Source organism: Rhopalosiphum padi, chromosome 2 (assembly GCF_020882245.1).
Source record: "Rhopalosiphum padi isolate XX-2018 chromosome 2, ASM2088224v1, whole genome shotgun sequence".
NCBI lineage: Eukaryota > Metazoa > Arthropoda > Insecta > Hemiptera > Aphididae > Rhopalosiphum > Rhopalosiphum padi.
This window is the reverse complement of record NC_083598.1, coordinates 17,046,608-17,066,085: the sequence shown is the minus strand read 5'-3', so window position 1 is coordinate 17,066,085 and position 19,478 is coordinate 17,046,608. Positions and strand designations below refer to the sequence as shown.

At 29.6% G+C, this 19,478-nt stretch overlaps 1 protein-coding gene across 50 annotated transcripts in view; it reads right to left on the bottom strand.

The window, feature by feature from the left end:
* Positions 1-291: 291 nt before the first annotated feature.
* The window catches only part of LOC132920136 (cell adhesion molecule Dscam2), a 61,554-nt gene continuing 42,367 nt past the window's right edge, over positions 292-19,478 (bottom strand). For 24 of the 50 annotated variants that reach the window (XM_060982293.1, XM_060982280.1, XM_060982287.1 and 21 more), the window contains exons 13-35: positions 11,907-12,026; positions 11,650-11,832; positions 11,439-11,586; positions 10,702-10,850; positions 10,482-10,613; positions 10,242-10,409; positions 9,963-10,185; positions 9,523-9,764; positions 9,293-9,448; positions 9,088-9,227; positions 8,800-8,956; positions 8,462-8,731; positions 8,173-8,404; positions 7,932-8,108; positions 7,679-7,845; positions 7,152-7,340; positions 6,422-6,583; positions 6,130-6,276; positions 5,396-5,583; positions 5,077-5,242; positions 4,642-4,791; positions 3,438-3,501; positions 292-2,779 (exon numbers count right to left, since the gene is read on the bottom strand). In XM_060982293.1, coding sequence (XP_060838276.1) covers positions 2,707-2,779; positions 3,438-3,501; positions 4,642-4,791; positions 5,077-5,242; positions 5,396-5,583; positions 6,130-6,276; positions 6,422-6,583; positions 7,152-7,340; positions 7,679-7,845; positions 7,932-8,108; positions 8,173-8,404; positions 8,462-8,731; positions 8,800-8,956; positions 9,088-9,227; positions 9,293-9,448; positions 9,523-9,764; positions 9,963-10,185; positions 10,242-10,409; positions 10,482-10,613; positions 10,702-10,850; positions 11,439-11,586; positions 11,650-11,832; positions 11,907-12,026 — 3,803 coding nt within the window. In that variant the 3' untranslated portion in view covers positions 292-2,706. Of the gene's footprint in view, positions 2,780-3,437; positions 3,502-4,641; positions 4,792-5,076; positions 5,243-5,395; positions 5,584-6,129; positions 6,277-6,421; positions 6,584-7,151; positions 7,341-7,364; positions 7,545-7,678; positions 7,846-7,931; positions 8,109-8,172; positions 8,405-8,461; positions 8,732-8,799; positions 8,957-9,087; positions 9,228-9,292; positions 9,449-9,522; positions 9,765-9,962; positions 10,186-10,241; positions 10,410-10,481; positions 10,614-10,701; positions 10,851-11,438; positions 11,587-11,649; positions 11,833-11,906; positions 12,027-13,541; positions 13,839-15,982; positions 16,280-17,002; positions 17,291-19,126; positions 19,415-19,478 lie in introns of all 50 variants that reach the window. The other 26 variants (XM_060982294.1, XM_060982279.1, XM_060982255.1 and 23 more) reach the window with 7 other exon arrangements.

Below are 19,478 nucleotides of genomic sequence, written 5' to 3'. Positions count from 1 at the left end.
AATGAATTTTAACGTTCAAATTATTATTTTTCGTTAATTTTTAGCGACATATAGCTTTTTAAAGTTGGTCGGTTTTCGGTTTTTATAATACTTCTTGTTTCATTTCTCAAGTATAATAAACTCATTATCGGCTATAAACGCAACGATTAACTTTGTACCTGTAGTTGCCATCACCTCGCAGCCGTTGTAACCTCTAGGACAAACACTTAAAACGTCAAACCACTCAACTTTGAGCAGAGTATAATTCACTAACGGTTAAATGAAAAATAGGTAATAATAAAAATATTAAAGTTTATGGAATAATCATTTTATTATGATAGACGTACAGTAAAATAGCATTACAAATAGGTACGAATATAATATTAATATAAGATGTAGTTAATACAGTAGTTATTATTATATATCGATAAAGCTGAGTATTAGGTACAATTTACAAAAAAAAAAAAAAATATATTTGTATGTAATAATATGAATATTTAAAATGTTTAATCTTAAATGTATGTTAATAATAATTAATAATAAACATGAGATATTATATATTAGAAAAACATTACTTATGGCATTGTGAACTATCATATTATATGCATTAAAAAAAAAAATCGTTTTTTCTAAAACCTTTAATTTATGTGATATAACATCTATTATTTCTGTACTTATTAGAAAACCAAACTATTGTTTTTTTTATGATTTTAGATATCTATTTTTTAAAGTTTACATTTATCGAGGTTTATTAAAGTTTTTTCTGTGGTTCTTATTATTTTAACATAGTTTTCTAATTTAAAATGTTTAATTATTTAATATTATAGTAGTAATAATAAATATAATAATTTGGGAACAGATATTTTTCTAGTACAATAATAATATTTATTAATATATTTTTCAAGTCATAGAATAAATTTAAGATTTCTAAGATACAACTGGAACACCTTATTGTTATTAAAATTTTAATCTTAAATATGTTGTAAACTATTGGTTAACACATTTTTTTTTTTTTAATTATATTAAATATTTTTAAGATAAACTTATATCAAATCTGCTCCCTAATAATAATAATATACTAAAATCACACAAATAATTTAAGATGATATAAAATTGATTCATTACTATTATAATAATATATAAGTTTTTAATTGTCATCTATAACATACTATTCTATAAATTTAAAGTTCTTTAAATTGTAGATATTCCATATTTTCAAACAAAAAGCAAATTTTGGCACTAGGTTTTATTTTAATTTGTCATTTTTAGTAATTTATAATAATTTTATAAAGTGTAAAGATAAGATTATAATTTTAAATTATTAGGAAAAATTAATTGTGTGTAAAAAGGATTTAATTATTGGATTTATTGTTAAAGTTATTTTGAATGAAGTAAAAAAAAAAAAAATTTGAGCAATATTTGGTAAAAAATAAAAAAAATAATAATGATACATTAGTATTCTGCATATTATTTAACTTTTAAGGTTTTCAAAAATATTCAAATAATTTATACCAATATTCTACAAATTATAGAAATAAGATTTCTTATGTGTTTCTGAACTACTTATTTAAATATCAGAAAGCTACACAAGTCACTAAATCTGACACAATATAATAATATTATGATTACATATGTTTTATGAACAAAACACTCAACGTAAACATCAAACTTAAATTATAAAAATAAAACAATGACACAAAGCTGAAGTAAAATTAATAAAATATCAGGTTACTTAAAGTAAATATAAATTGGTAATTATAAGTTTATAAAGAAATATGTTTACAAAACTATACTATTGTATGCACCATTAAAATAAAGTATTAACAAAATTAAAAATAACTATTGTTTTAATGTTACTGAAATAACATTAGTTTCTCAATAATAAATGTTTAAAAATTAAAAAGTTCAAAGAATACAGAGAAGTAGGTACAATTTTGAAATAATCTCACGTTTAGTGGTTTTGAATTTAGATAAAGTGGAAGAGCATAAAGGAAGTTTAGAGCCACTTAATTTTGAACTAGGCATTAATAACTATTTTTCTAGTATGAAAATCAATTAAAAAAAAAATATATTAAAAACATAGAAAAAGGGAAGAGAGAATTTACGTGATTCTGAATCATAGAAATAATAATTTTTATTACATTATAATTGAATATATTTAAAAAAAAACATACATCTCAACTACATAAAAAATAGTAAATTGATTATACTGTAGTTTATAACTCAATACCTAATATTTGTCTGAAACATCATAAATGGCGCATCAATACTTTTGTACTTGCGTAAAAGGAACTCAAAAAATATGTTTATCGGAGTATTATTAATAGAATTATAAAATTCTTAATAATGTTATTTATTTATTTATTTTTTTTTGGGGGGGTAAATTAATGGACATAAAGCTAAAAATGTCTACTAAAATATATAAAATAAACCTAATATTCACAGATCTTTACATATAATTAAATTTTAAAATAGGACATTATTTTAAAGATCTAAACCACTAAAGCGAAAAAAAGACACAACACTTAGGATTCTTATTGTATAAAACACTCATAATTGGGACATTGTTCTCAGAGTCTAATATTGTTTTACTTGCATTATGTGCATAAGTAAATCTGTTAAAAACGTAATATAGTTAAAAGTGCAGTACAAATATTTTTGGAAAAGGATTTTTATTTTTGGGGATAATTTTAAACATTAATGTTTTGGTTGTAGGCTGACTAGAGGTTACACTGCCACAGTATCGTAGGTTGTGAGCCCTCCGCTTTGGAGGCGTTGTTGTCCTGCTGGGGCTTCGTTTCTATATATAAAGTAAAGAAATAAATAAATATTTTATAAAACAATAAAAAATAGTCAGTTTCTAAAATATCTAAACTTTTAAGATTATTAGTCATAAAATGTTTAGTTTGTAAAAACAAATATTGTATTAATAATAAGTAAAAGTAAATTATTTATATCTAAATCATAAATGTTGAAATAACTGCTTTTATGAACTATGTTATACAAAATAAAATACCATATTATTGTCTTCTATGCACACTACTTTAAAACTCACATCACACAGTTCTATTTTTAATTATGAAATACGATAAACAACAATATGGTATTATAAATATTATTTATTTAGAGCGATATAGTTTAATAGCAAAAAAAAAAAATACTTACGGTTTCCTAAGTTATGAGTTTATGACCAATGCATTAAACACACACAAAATTAAATAACAAGTTAACGTATGATAATTAAATCTATATGGTTAACATCTAACTAATCAGCACGCTTATATTATATAATAAATAATTATTATTTTAATAGTCCTATAATGCATTTTAAAATTCAATTTTGTTGATTTTATTAGATAATTTTAGTTACCCAGATAAATTATTAAATATATAACTTATATTAATTGTTTAATGTATTAGACTAAAAGTTTCTGAATATATAGGTCTATTTCACTGACCTTTCTATGAGTTTTCGAAGTTCTTCTGTGGTCATACCATCCTTGGTATTGCCTTTCAAATGCGCTGAAAATCAAAATTAATGGGCCACTTTCATTGGTATTCAGATGTTGAGTTTAAAAAATGGCTGTCGAAGCAACGTGAAATATGTTGAAGCACCATAAGCAAAATATGCCATTGATAATGCAGACAAGTCCATGTTAGCCTATCACTATTTAGTCTTTATAAATGAGTATAATATGTACACTTTTTTTTTAGCTTGAAAGCATAAGTAGCGAAAATGATTAGGTTTTAATACAGATGAAAAATTAATTTATTAAAGCATATGTTAATTTCAATTCAATGTTGTTCCAACTTTAGTTGAAGAATGATCTTGAAGAAAAAGATACATTTTTGTTAATAATTTATTAGAATTAAATCAAATTGATAACTGTGTATATTTTACATAATAATAAACCTTACCTTTTAGGCCTTGTGCATGCAAAACAATCTAAATTTAAAATAATAATATATTTCATGCATATTATCATAAGAAATACTTATTAGTGCATAATATTTTATTAAATTTTAGTTATATTTTAAAGGTAATGGTAATATTTAGTAAACAATAAATATAAATATACTTAAATGAAAAATTTAATTGTTTAAACATAAAACTTGATGAATATTTGTTAGTGGTCTACATAGGTGTGATAGATCAGGAACCAAATTATGTATTGTATCTTAGTCCATATAACATAGATAGTTAATTAATTTTAGTTATAGGATTTTTGAGATTAAATAAAGATTTAAAAACAAGGTCAAACAAAATTTATTATAGTATTAGGCCATTTTGAAATCATTAATAAATTATGTAGATAGTTTTATTTTAGAATAATGTAAATGAATCACCATTAAGTCTATTGTAATAGTGAATTTGTTTACCTTTTATACCAAAATACCTCTTGCAGTGAGATGTGGCCGCAAACATTTGCCTAATTTTAATATTGTGTAAAAAGAAAAACAAATGCAATTAAGATTATCAATACCAACAACTAATGCAAAAAAAATTGTTGTGATTAACTTAAGTTGACTATTAACTTAATAAAGATAATAACATAATATTTTATATAAATCTATATTAACTATAAAAACATTATTGCAACTATTCTAAAAAGCGTTATTAATAATACAATTACTATGTTTTGAAATAGCTTTTGAGCTTACCACCATAGTTCTGAGTAGCTGGCTGTTGATGTTGATCACATTCTGCTTCAGAAATTTGATTGCTGTCTTTGGAATCATTAGCTTCATTACTTGTGTTGCTCACATTTGGATCATGATTACGAGGAGGAGGTGGAGGTGGTTCTGGGCTTCCTATAATTTAGTATTTGAAATTTAATTTATAATTTATTATATTTAAAAAAGTACAAACTTTCATTAATTTAAAAATTAGATAAATGTTCTAAGTCATGCATTCATCAATTTAATGTACATATAAAATAAGTTTTAAAATAGGGTGTCTTTCAATACTATGAACAGAAATAATATATTAAACAATAATATTTACTCTATACAAGTATGTATATGAAAAAATTTAAGAACAATGTAACATTAATATAATATTTAGGAGTATAATAATTAGTATATTATAGTTAGTACCAATACTACGTCCAGCCATTGAAGCACGACTTTCATACTGTTCATAAGGAGCTCCATATTGTCCATACTGACTACCATATTCATCTCCCATATTGGCAGGATCATCATACTCAGGTGAAAACATGGAATTAGCCCCACCTACCCGAGAATAACGTCCATTTCGAGGCTGAAATCAAATATTTATACATTAATTACCTTTAAGACAATTTTCATTTTCATTCTTGACTCAATACTTTTAAACTAGTACCTATGTAAAAGTAGTATGGTGAAAATACAAATTAGGTAAATTTTTTATAAATTAAACATTGTATTAATTTACCATAGTCTGGGTTCCTGGGCATTGATGCATGAGACCATTACTAGCTATAGTTCCACCGGGTCCAATTGTACCACAATGTCCATTAGGATGTGGGAATGTTTGGAATGGCATTTTTGAAGGATCCATTTCTTCACGAAAACCAAGTAAGTGGAATGTAGCATATGGACAGATGTCTTCACCATCTATTCCTGAAATTATTCAAAGTTTATAAACATGTCAAAATAAATTTTTCATTGAAATAAAAAAAAAACCCAAAGCAACTCGCGACAGCGAAAGAAGGTACATAATATATGTGTATGTTAATACGCAACACATATTATGATATTAATATTTAAATATTATAATAATAATCATCAACTATCATATTCAGAGATATAATATTGAACTATATTAGTACATTGTTAGCATTTTAAAAATAGTAATTTATTATTCAACAGCTTATAACTATTGAATGAATAGGAACATCGATATACAATATTATAAAATTTTTATTTTAAAACTAATATTTCAACTGCAACAGATACTGCTTAAACCAATATTAATTAATTATAAATATAATATAAATTAATACCAGCTTCATTTTTAAACATAGCTTTTAATAATATATTTGTAGCTTAAAGCTTCCACACTGTTCTAAATTGGTTTGTAAATGGTTAATGAAACTCTCACACTGCTGATATTAAATAATAAAGCTGCCGTGCAATAGTTGATTGTTCTTTTGTCATCTTTTTTACCTCTACACCTTGTGTACATTGTCTCGTCGGACCCTGGACATGGGGGCAAATGCCCCCTACACCTAGGATTACTACCATTTAGTTCTTCATACATATGACGTGCTCTAGGGTTCCATGTACCGTGACCGTGGTAAGGGCCGGGAAAACCTGATTGATAAATGTGACGAGAAAAAAAAAAATAGTTAAATGCAAAATAAAAACAAAATCGAGCGAACTCAAATCATAAAAAAAAAGCAAAATAATAAAAAACAAACATGGACAATCAAATATATTAGATAACTGCAAAATGTACCTCTTTTAATCCTGTCACATGTATTGTAATTGGAACCAGGAACAGGTGGAAGTTTACGATTAGGAGGTGCTATGTAACCAAGTTCATCATTGAAATCTGCGTGTCTCTTGTCAAGTGTATTGCCTCCCATAATCATTGATTGATTATACACAGTCATATCGTCTAATGACAATACATATTACATATTTTAATAAATTCATATACAATAACAAATAATGTGTAATATTTTAAAGTATACATTTGTATACATTGCTGTTGCAGTACCTATGGAAAACATGCAATTGAGTATTGCATACAAATATTAAAATTTTCCGACTAAATTTATTGATACTATATTATGTATACTTACAGTACATACACAATATTAAATATACCTACCAGGAGTATAAAGCTCGAAACATAATCTTAATGCAAAACATCTTTTTAAATATAGTTTAAAATTTAAATATTATGTTTTAGTGTATTTGTATAGTTTATAATTATTATTTTCTTGTAACTGGCTCTTATCTAAGATATAATTATGTGGTTATGATGATCAGTTAGATTTATATTCTTTTCGGCTGTTACTCGTGTTATACTTTTTGTTAAAGATGTCTAAGGCTCTTCATGTAAGCCACTCCTGGTATATAATATATTTATTAAATGTAATATACTGATATTATATAGGTAAATAGAAAATGCTTTGATAATTTGATTTAGAGTTTATGTAGTTACAGTTAATATTATATACCTCTCAATCTAGTTTGTCCATTTTCATGAACTCTACGAGACCAAGCAAAACAAACCACAATTATACCAACAATAATGACTATAATTGTTGCAGCAGTCGGCACCACTACATTTAAGTCAATCCATTTTGGTATCCATGGTAAGTATGTATAAATTGATGTGACATCTTGTGCAGGGGGAGCAATAGTACCTTAAAAAAAAAAAAACAACTAACCTTTGATATCCACTCCTCTTTTCTTTAAGTAACACAGGAAGATTATGGCCACAATAATAACTAATAATGCTGATGTGACTGGTATAACCAGATTTAAATTTGCCAATATGATACGTATAGCAGTATCAGTAGCTGAACCAAAACCGTTGGGATGAACCTCACGGGCTGGGGCAATAGTACCTGGAACAAGGAAATAGGAATGCATTTATATATAATATTTTCAAATCGGAAAAATTGTTCCAAGTACTACTTAAGCACCACCTAGTGAGCAAACGGTTTTGGAAAAAAGGGTAAATTAAAAAAAAAACACATACCTCCACTTAATGTTAATGATGCAAATTCATATTCAGCAACAGAAAATCCAGCATTATTATGAGCAGTTACTCTTAGATGATACCATGAGGCCGGATCTAAATCAAGTACAACAAAATTTCCTCCAGGTCTTACATTATTTGAAACTTGAGTCCATTCAGATTGCAATCTTAAAAATAACACAAATATATATAAATTTAATTTAATTTTTAACTATAAAAATTAATTATTCAAAAAAACTTTTTTCAATGTTACTTTTTTTTATGTTCCACTACAAAGTATAGCATAGGACAACCACCATCTAACCAAGCATTTAAATGTAGTGTTACACTTGTTGCTGATACTTCAATAAATTTACTTGCTTCTGGAATTTTAGGTTTTGAACCAGTGGTTTTTGTATTCAATAAATCTGATTCATCACCTGTGCCAATTCTAAAATATACATTTTGAGTAGTTCTATTTGGTCTAGAGTTTTTAGTTATAAATATATTCTTACAAGTTATATGCAGTAACAGCTATTTGATACCGTGAGCCACACCATAAATTTTCTAATGTAAATTTATCGGCTTTTGCAGCTACTTGAGCTGTTTGCCAATCGCCAAATTCAGGTTTATATTTTATTGTATATCCATGAATAGGTTCTTTGTCAGCAGCATGAGGCTTTAAATTTAATGTTATTGTATTGGATGTTGTTGCTCCAACTGATACTTCTGGTTTGTGAGGTGGTGCTGTAAAATAAATATAATATGAATTCTCATACTTACATTATGTACTTTATAAAATACCTAAGACAACAATGCGATGTGTGATTTTATCTTTTCCGAATGAATTTTCCACAAAGCAGGAATATTCTCCAGCATCAGTTCTAGTGACAGATCTAATTAATAGGGAACCTTCAGGTAACTGACGAATACGATCATTGCTCTCAAGGGGTGCACCTTTAACTTTCCATGAAATTTCTGGGGCAGGTACACCAACAGTTAAACATGGAAGTTTTACATCTTCGCGGTAAGTAGCAACAAATGAATCATCAAAAGATGCGATCATAGCAGGAACTTAAAATAAATACAAATATTGAAATATTATTCAACTACTGTATTAACAATAAGTAATTGGAAAATACCTCGAGTACTAGGAGCAATAACAATTGATTTGGTAGGTTGTCCTTCACCAATATTAGTCGATGCTGTGACCCAAAATTCATAAGGATCTTGCTTAATAAGACCAGATGCTTCAAAACTCATTTGATTTGGAGCAACTTTATGTGCTAATGGTTCTTTCTACAGTAAAAATAATTAAATTATCTAATTTTACAGTTATATGTCTTAATTTTATTGGTATTATTATTTAAATTTACTTTATTAGCTTTTACCACAATTGATAAAACATTTCAAATATTATTTATACATACATCTTTATTATCACCACTTGGTTTAATGTAAACAGTGTACTGATTGACATCTCCATTAGGCTCAGCAGGAGGTTTCCAACTAACTAAGACTGATTCTGTGGACATAACCAATGCTTTGAGAGCAGCTGGGGCTTCTGGGACTGTAAAGAATACACAAAGAAATAATAAGTATTGTTCTTATACATTTTATTGCATAAATCTTTACCATCTTGTTCAGTTTGGCAATATATTCTAGGAGCACGAACACCATCTCCACCTGCAGTGAACGCTAATACTTCCATACTGTAATTCGTAAACTTCTTAAGACCATGTAAAATAGTTTCACTTGATACTGTAATTTTTGTGTCTTTTGTACTTTCATCTAAATTTATGAAAAAAAAAAATGTACAAATAAATAAAACATGAACATTAGTTGAAAATAAATATAACACTTACTAAACCAAGAATCGCTAGGTCCATAAATTACTTTATAACCTTTAATAACTCCATTAGCTGTACTTAGTGGTGGTGATACCCAAGAAATTCGAATAGTTTGAGAAGTCAAAGTTGTACAAGTTGTATCATGTGGTGGTTGTTCTGGTACCCCTTCAGAAGTGTATTGTTTAATCTCATCAGACATTGGTCCAGCGCCTAATTTGTTAAAAGCTTGTACTACTATTGTATACTGAGTATATGTTCTAGATAACAGTATAATAAAAGTAATATTAGAATTAAGTGTTAAATATAAGTAGGATGTAGGTACACAAAATAAGTAAATGTTGTATATCAAACATGTGGGCATATTTATACGCATTAATATAATTGTATAAATTTGTTATTATACTAATTAAAATTGTCACCTACTATAAGAAAATATATACATGTTGGTAACCTACTTGAGATTGAATATTTCCAAATAATGTTCTTTTCCTTCTTCTTTACTGAATTCAACAGTTTCAAACACAAATTTGTTTTCAACCAATGATGATTGTTTATATCCAACATAATATCCTTGAATTTCACCATTCCAATCACTACGTTCTGGAGCTTTCCACATTACCTTTAGAGTATTTTCATCAATAGGATCAACATGAATGTTAGTTGGTTTTCCACCAGGTGCTGCATAACAATAAATTTATTAATAATCATAGCAAATAATGTAAAAAATAATTTACCTTCTTCTGATGTAATTATAGTCACTGGATCAGAAGGTTTAGAAACACCTACTCCATTTTCTGCAACTATTCTAAAGTGGTATGTAGTAGCTGGATGAAGACTTACTACACTCATTTCAGTTTTATCTCCTGTAGCTTCAACTTTTTCAATGTCTGTTTCCCAAGTGTCTGTTAATTAAATCATATAATAAATGTGAAGAATAATTTTAATTATTAGAAATGTATTAACTATACAATTACTTTTCAACAATTTATATTCAACAATATAACGAGTGATAGGTGAATTTCCATCATATGGAGCTAACCAAGACAATTGAACGGTTCGGCCAGATTTATCCAATACTTTTAATCCAAAAGGAATCTCAGGAACCTCTACAATATGAAATAAAACAAATATTTACACATGTATAACAAATTTCTAACACATAATGATAATTAATAAATAATATATAACATTAACCTTGAACAATAAGTTGAACACTTGAATCATCACTTCCAAATGAATTAGTAGCAACACACGTAAAAACAGCAGTATCAATTCGTTCAGATCTCTTAATGCTCAAGTCTGATTTTACTCCATCTGTTAATATTTCTTCACGTATAGTATATCTAAATAAAATAATAAAAAAAAGTTCTATGTAATTGATTAAAAAAAATAATTTAATTTAAACATTCAATTCTATAAGAATCATTAAATACATTTATTATTATTGTCAACACCAATTGGTAATTGTACATGTTTTAACAAATATGGTATGAAAGTTTGTAAGTAGCTACAGATAATAGGTTAGAATAGTAGAATACATAGGTTATCATATAGAAAAATAAAGTGTAAAAATTACATAAAATAGTTAACAGATCATTGTAAAGTGATTGAGTGGTTCAAGGATTAATTATTATTTGTTATTTATAGTTTTAATCATATGGTTCAGGGAATGATTGTGCCCATATAAGGTCTTGGTACATAAAATTGTAATTCTAAAAAGGTGAGAAGGAACTTTAAAAGGTATAGAAGTGTTCAGGAGCATCCAGCTAACCATTTAAAATGTAGTATAAAAAAATTTTTATCTGCTTTATAACAGTGTAGGCAAGCTAAGAGTAGTGATATTAGGAATCTGTCTTATATTGGAGTAATCATGGAGTTCATGATCAACATTTTAATTTACTGTTTTCAACATTTAGATGAAAATACAATACCTTTCTTCTTCCTTAGCATCTAGCCGTTTGTTATTCATATTCCATACAATTCCAATAGGTTTCTCTCCTTTTGCCATACATTCCAAAACAGCAGGTTGTCCCTTCTCAGAAGTTTGATTTCTTGCTTTTATCTCAAAATGTGGTGGAGCTTAAATTCAAATACAAAAATTAGTAAAATAATACATCAATTACAATTATTTTTACCATTCACCTTGTACACTGATAGTGATCACTGCAGACAGTCCAGAACCAATTCCGTTAACAGCTTCACACAAATAGTGACCTTCGTGATTTTTTTGAATGTTATGGATAGATAATGTTCCTTCATCAACTTTAATGTCATCACTGCCTGGTTTCAAATCCTTAATATCCTTATAATCTCCTGGAGAATTACCTGAAGTACACAAATATAGAATAATTATTTAGAGACTTATGACATCGAATAGACATTTTATAAGTAATAATTACCAATAGCTTTTTTCCATGTCACTTGGGGCTTAGGGAATCCATCCGCTTTACATTCAATTTTCGCGTCACCTCCTTGCGCAAAGGCTTTGTCCGTAGGTTCAAGTATCCACCTGGGAGGAACTAAATAAAAAAAAAACAGAACTATGTAGATTAAAGAACTTGAACTTAAAGTAATGGAGTAGCAAGAGTCTATTCAAAATTTATTTGATTTTTATAAACATATTTTAGATGTATAAACAAAATATACATCTACATATAGTGTATATATTTACAATTTATCAATGAATAATATTTAAACAGTTATTTGAAATGTATAATAATGATAAAAAAAAAATTGAAACTCAGAACTCTTGCTACTTGATGTTAATAGATTTTAAAACAAAGTTTTTCTGGTGATGGAAATTCAAATATTAAATTTTATTAAAATAAACTACGTACATTATACAGTAGGTATATAAAGTATTATTATAAGTATAAGTATAAGTATACTTTGAATTCATCATCACACAGTAAAACTTGATTTTTAGTGCGTAAAAGCGTGCTAGGAAATAAAATGCAGTAGCAAAACTTTAGGTATTAACAAAAAAATATTAATCAGCAAAATAAATAAATAAATAAATAAAAAATGTGTAGACAGATTACAAAATATTAACGTTAATAAAATAAAATTTACGAGCAAGAAAGAAATTTGAATTTATATTTTAATCCAGTAAAAATATTTTGAATATTTATGAATGTCAACGAATCTCAAAGGTTCAATAGAAAAACACTAAAGAAGCAATATATTATTGAAAATTAAAGAAATATAAAAACGAGAAGTTTACATAATTTTGTAGATAAAATTTGAATAAACTGTAATCTGATCTTCACACTATGGAATAACTGTTATAACAAAAAGACGTAGTTGTGGGTAATAATATAGGTACACTTAAAAAAAATGTCTACATAATCAAAAATTGTTGTCGAAAAAAAAATGATAAAAACTGTTAGTATATAAGTGGGTATATAACGTTAATATAATTGACTTATATCTAATAATGCAGTATGTATGCATTATACAACATACGTATACTTACTAACGAAACCGTATAATAATAACATACTAACATTACATTATAAGTATTAATTGCATGCATTTATTACTACGATCAATTCAAGCGACTACACTAAAAGCAACAGAAAGGACCAGTATAGGACGGATAATATGATGGCTGGATTTAATTTAGGAAAAGTATTTTTTTGAATTATTAATGCGCGATCATTATAACATAATATGGGCGCGATAACTCCTGTAACTTTCGACAGGCAGTAGATGATCATCATATTATTAATTTAAAAATATTTGCGTGTTTAGTTGATTGATACCACACGAAACCCCGTAGACATCATTATTATATTATGATTATTTATATGTCTTTCGTTTTTCATCACGCGGATGTAGATTAGGAGAAGACCGGCTCACGGCACACAGAAAACGAAACATACTCGGAAATATTGGATATCGAACGATCGCCATATATACCGCCAAAAGCCAAAAAAAAGAAGAAAACCACGAAATAAAGACGAAACGAATTACTTGCGAGAAGTACCCAATTAAAATATCGTGTTATAGGCAGGCGTATATTATTGGTTTACCCATGACTTTCAGAGAAGCCGTACGCGAAGCGGAACCAGCTTCGTTTTGTGCGACGCAGGTATAGTTGCCGGCGTCTTCCGGTGACGCCTTGGTCAACGAAAGCAACGAAGTCAGTTCGTCCAACCCCTGCACTTTGAGATGGTTCCCGTTAGCCACGTCCGTCAACAGACGGTCGTCGACGGTCCACGAGAAGTGCATCGGTGTATCTCCAGACGACGCGGAACACAAGATTTTCGTCGATCCCCCTTCATTTAATGTACTATCGGTAATCGAGAACGGTTCGACTTCCGGCTTGACTGTAACACATACACGCGCCCGCGCACGAAAAAACCATCGTCAGAAGACATCAGTTAAAAAATAAAAATGATATGGTTAACTATTGAATGATACGAGACTGCAAACACAAATATATAAATAGAAGAGACAAAAATATTATTTGAAGACGTCAAAGGCATTGTCACTTCTCGCAATGGAATGAAATCGAAAAACATTTCCGCCTACCGAGAATTGAATAAAATATATTAATGTACAAATCTTCTATCCTAATAGTTGTAAAGGCAGTTGGATAGGAGAAACTACAATAAACCAGTACCTATACATATAGAGTTATGTTAAGATAAAATCATTTTAAGAACTGTACTTTTTATTTTTATTTTATTACTGTGGCCTTAATAAAAGATATAATTTTAATTCCATTAATAAAGAATATGTTTAAAACATTAAAGGTGAATACAAAAATATAAATATGTTATTTTATAACTTCGAAAAATACTATGAAAATGTTAAGATGGTTTTGTCGATATTGAAGTGAGAAAAAATTATAATATTTAAAAAATATCTTATTGTCGGTAGGTAGTTTGTTTAATAAATATATATATATATTTTTACTCATAAATTTATTGCAAAATAAAACGGGTACCAACGAAATAAGTGAAGCCTTCACTATAGGCGGAAATACTTATTAGCCAACCCACCGTGTCATAGTAAATATTGGGCAAAGGGGTGTAGAACTTAAAAAGTACGACCGTGGCGATAGCGGTTTTTAAAACGCTAAAAAACAATGGAAAGTGATGTCATACCGAAAACAACGTCTACAATAAAGCACAACAGGCACATGTTTAAATAAAACGGAGTTCTGCCATCGAGGACAAACATTTGTACGAAGATCAAGGTGGTATGTATTATATGATAGGCAACCGGTTTAATCGCAGCCAGGGTTGGTATAGTGTTGCCGCTGTGCAGTTTTACCATGGACGTTTAACGCAGCGGTGCGGTCAGCGCGACCGGCTCGGTTGGTGGCGACGCATGTATAGTTGCCGGCGTGACGGGACGACGAGGCGGCATCGATGTAAAGCATAGACACCTTGTTTCCCATTTTGTTAACGGACACGCCGCCCCGGAGCGGCGAGGCGGACGGGCCGGCGCGGCCGCTGAACGTCCAGAACAAGTCTAACGGCGTATCGCCCTCCGAAACGAAGCACGTTACCTGCGTCGACTGTCCGTCGTACACAGGATCGCCAAAGCTGAACGGCTCTATTCGGGGGGCAACTGAAACACAAGCGGTTGACCGTCTACAGTAAAGTATAGCTGGTACACTTGCACAGGTTTCCGTGGTTTCTAATCGCCGTGACGCAATAACTAACTACTATACAGAGTTAAAATAATCATAGCTGACGAATTTAAAAAAAAAAAATGGGTTACAGTTCAAAATAAAAATCGTATTTTCCAGAAAAAAAATCGATGCCCACGCACGCGTTGCAGACAGGATGAAAAACGACGTTTTCGACTGTATATGTGTATACACCGCGAGCGCGGATCCTGCGTCGTGAATACAGAGTGATATGCGCGCGCGCGGAAAAGGCTAAAGCTGGACGCAATAACATAATATTATATTATATAATAGGGACGGGCAACCCAAAACTTACCAAAGGGTTGGTTTCAAAAATTTCCAAGCCCGAAGGCTGTGTATGTATTTAAATGACAATTTTTTATTTGTATTCTTTTGCTTATTTTTTTTTATAAAAATTCCAAAAATATATTATTTATTTATTAAACATTAAAAATAATTGTTTCAAATAAAAATAAAAATCTAGGCCTATTCCATAACTTAGTTTTTCTATGTTACGGTTTGATAAAATTAAGAAAAAAAAATGCTTAATTAATTATTTTCAATTTATAGATACAATTTATAATAACTAATTAAATAATATATATTTGTAAATATTTTTATATAGAAATCAACCAAAGAAAATATTATTCAAATAATTTTTTGTACACATTTTAGTAAACTCGATGTGGATCATAAGTTGCCCATCCTTGTTATATGATATGCATAAAGGGAGATATAACAGATCTTATACGCATTCCAATAACAAAAAGCGTTCATTCAAGCCATGGATTGTTAGATGTATTAGGTATAAGACCATATTAGTCATTTTACCGTGGACGTTCAACGCGGATGTGTGTTTAGAACTCCCTGCTCGATTCTCGACGACGCACGCGTAATTCCCGGCGAAATATGAAGACGTGGACTCAATGAATAGCATAGACAATTTACTACCCATTTTGTTCACCGATATGCCACTAGGTAACGGTCTCAATTCAGACTCATCAGATTTGCGAAACCACCAAGATATATTCAAAGGGGCGTCGCCTTCGGACACCAAGCATGTGATTTGAGCTGACTGGCCGGAATATATAGGCTCATCAAACGCAAACGGGACGATACGAGGAGGTACTAAAAACAACAATAAAAAAATAACATTCTAGCGGTAAAAAGGAGACGAAAAAACGGTTATGGTTTCTTGGTTAGTCTCGAGGAAATTACTTGATATCCTAAACTTGGTGGAAACGAGTATAATATACATATACTGATATAAAGCTCGGATTTATGAGTACCATAAAATGCTTAAACGTGCATTTAATAAAATAAACATAGGTAACTATAATTTTCTCAAAATACCACTTTTCTGAGGTAATAAAGATAGCGCTTTGCAAGAAGGGTAAATAACAATCAAATAATCGTTAAACAAAATAATTACCGATTTTATAAAACAGAAGAGTATTAGGAAAAACAGGATGGGGATCTTCAATAAATTCGATTCAAAACGGAAAAGTTTAAATATTCCATTGAAAATAATGTTCAATATACATAAATCCGAACTTTAAAATCATAATGGTATTATGGTGTTATATTTTCGTAGGGCGAAATATCGACGAAATGCAACAACGCAACACAAAAAAATACAGTAAAAGTTCGACCGCATCCTCATCGAGCCACGGGTAAGAGATAAGAGCCAAGGGTATTAAAATATATAGCTTTAATAATTAATATAATATATTATATATTCGTCACATGTATTTTAAAAAACAATTGAAACTTGCAACTAATAAGTACGCGTCACATGCTGAAAAACGTAGCGACTCGCGTAAAATGCAAACCAATCGTAAGTATTGGTACCGTGTACGTTTAAGCCGGCCGTATAGGACGTCCGGCCTGCGCGATTCGTGACATGGCACGTGTAATTTCCCCGGTGAACGGAGTCGGTATTGTCGATCGACAACAGACTGGTTTTCATACCAATGTTCACCACAGACACGCCCAGACCAAACACGTCCCGGAGCCCGTCAAATGTCCACGACAACTCCAGTGGAGAGTCTCCCTCCGAAACCGAACAGGTCAGCTGGGCGGACTGTCCTGCAAATACTGGCGTGTCCCCAAACGTAAACGGTTTTATTTTCGGGAAAACTGCAGGCAGACAGATCAAAAAACATAAAGATAAAATTTACCGGCGTCGGATAGGAACAGAGAGAAAAAGAAATGGATCACCGCAATTCCAACGGTATACTATAAACAACATAATGCATAATATGGGTATGCGTGTTCTATATACGTAACAGTGTTATAACGTAGGTACTGCATGTGCTGTATCGATTCACTTGCAACTCAATATTCTTAGACCCAATGTAATCTGAGATGAATTTGAGCAAACCTACGCCCAACTGCTAATTTTGCAGAACCTCGTAGATTCTAATAATCGTTTTATACATACACGAACCTTCAAATTTAAGTTTAGTATACAAAATTCTACATGACTTTAAATTCAACGTGGTGTCTACCGAAAAACACGTATAAACAAAACATATATTATTGTCACTTACATATTATATATTATCGTTTTGTGCAATATACGACTGCTGTTTAGAAAACAACATTTTTGATTACAGATTTTCGTGAAATATTTTACTTTTTTCTTTTAAATTATAATATAATACACTTATAAAATTATAATTTATTTTATAATAGCGAGAGCAAATAAATGTAATACTACACAAAACACAATGTTTTATTTAAAATCATACGAAATCGTTCATGTATGTATATTAATTATTAACAGTTATTAAAATCTTCCAAGATGTATGGTATCGTTCTTTTCTGGTCAACCCACTAATTGGTTTGGTTAAGGTAGTTACGGTTATGAATGTTATGATAATAAATACCGAGTGTTCTGTGATACAAGAATCGTTTTGTAGGTACTCGTATATGTATTGAATGACGATGATTTGTCACAGAAAGTGAAATAGGTCTACGGAATTAACAGTTTTAACGACGAAGACTACACTTTATAGGTCTAAGCAGAGTTTGTGTGTTATTAAAATAACAAAACTAATTTTTACTATATTTTTGAATTTACAGTCGGAAGTAGGATAACAAGTTTACCAATTTTTAATAATATATGAATTTTAAATGTCGATTAAAATTTTTTTTTTTATTTATCAATAAGCAATATCAAAATTTAAAGTTAATAGAATAGTATAATAAAATAGCGGGGGTGCCATTAAACCCGATTAAAGGTACCGATATACTCCACTATTCAGCTCACAAAGATGTATTAAGAGGGTGATATTGCAGGCTTTATTTTTGTCATTCATAAATGTCTCGTAATACGACCATTAATTAAAGCTTATTGTAGTTGTACATAATGCAATGAATATAAGTGTATCCCTATATAATAAAGATTTGTAAAACCAATCCAAATAAAATTATGAAAATGAGTTTGACTGCGATAAATATGGCGAAAAATATATTTAGAAAATGCTCTTTAGATTAATTTAACTTAAAAATTCCAAAAATCGATATTTTAATAAATGCATAATTGAAGAATGTAAATGGGTTTAATATCGATTGCTAGATACATAATTAAGGAAGTGGGTAAAATTAGCTCCTAGATCATACAATTCTGAAAATGTCTATGTCCACTTATCTATAAATTTAGATATTGCAGCAAAGAAAACTAAACTGTTTCGTATATTTTTTATTTAAATATGTTAACAATTTAAGAAAATGTTATTTTGCTTCCGATTAAATGATATTAAAAATAATGGAAAACTACTAACAAAAAAATTAGATTTTTTCATTTAAAATCATTATAACCAGCAGTAGTCAAAAAGATTGTTCCACGCATGATATTAACTATTATTTACAACCATTTCAGTCATACGGTGCGCATGCTAGGTATGTACCTATGTATAATATACATTTACGACGACCCTGCAGCCCGGGTTTTTATTAGCGGGTAGTTACCGTTCACGTACAACGACGCGGTGTGCCCCGTTTCACCGGCCATATTTCTGGCAAGACACGAATAGTTGCCGACGTTCTTCTCGGTTAACGATTCCACGGTTAATGAACTGACTCGACGTCCGATTTTCGACACAAAAACGTTCGCCAAGTCACTGGTCGATTTACCGTTGAACGTCCACGCGAACTCGATGGGAATGTCCCCGGAAGACACGGTGCACTGGATCGAAATTGTTTCACCGGCCTCGGGGATATCGTCACCAAACGTAAAAGGAGTCATCTTTGGTGGGACTTCGAAATTAAATTATTCATATGTACAAATCACAAGACATTTATTTTATATTATGTGTTAAAT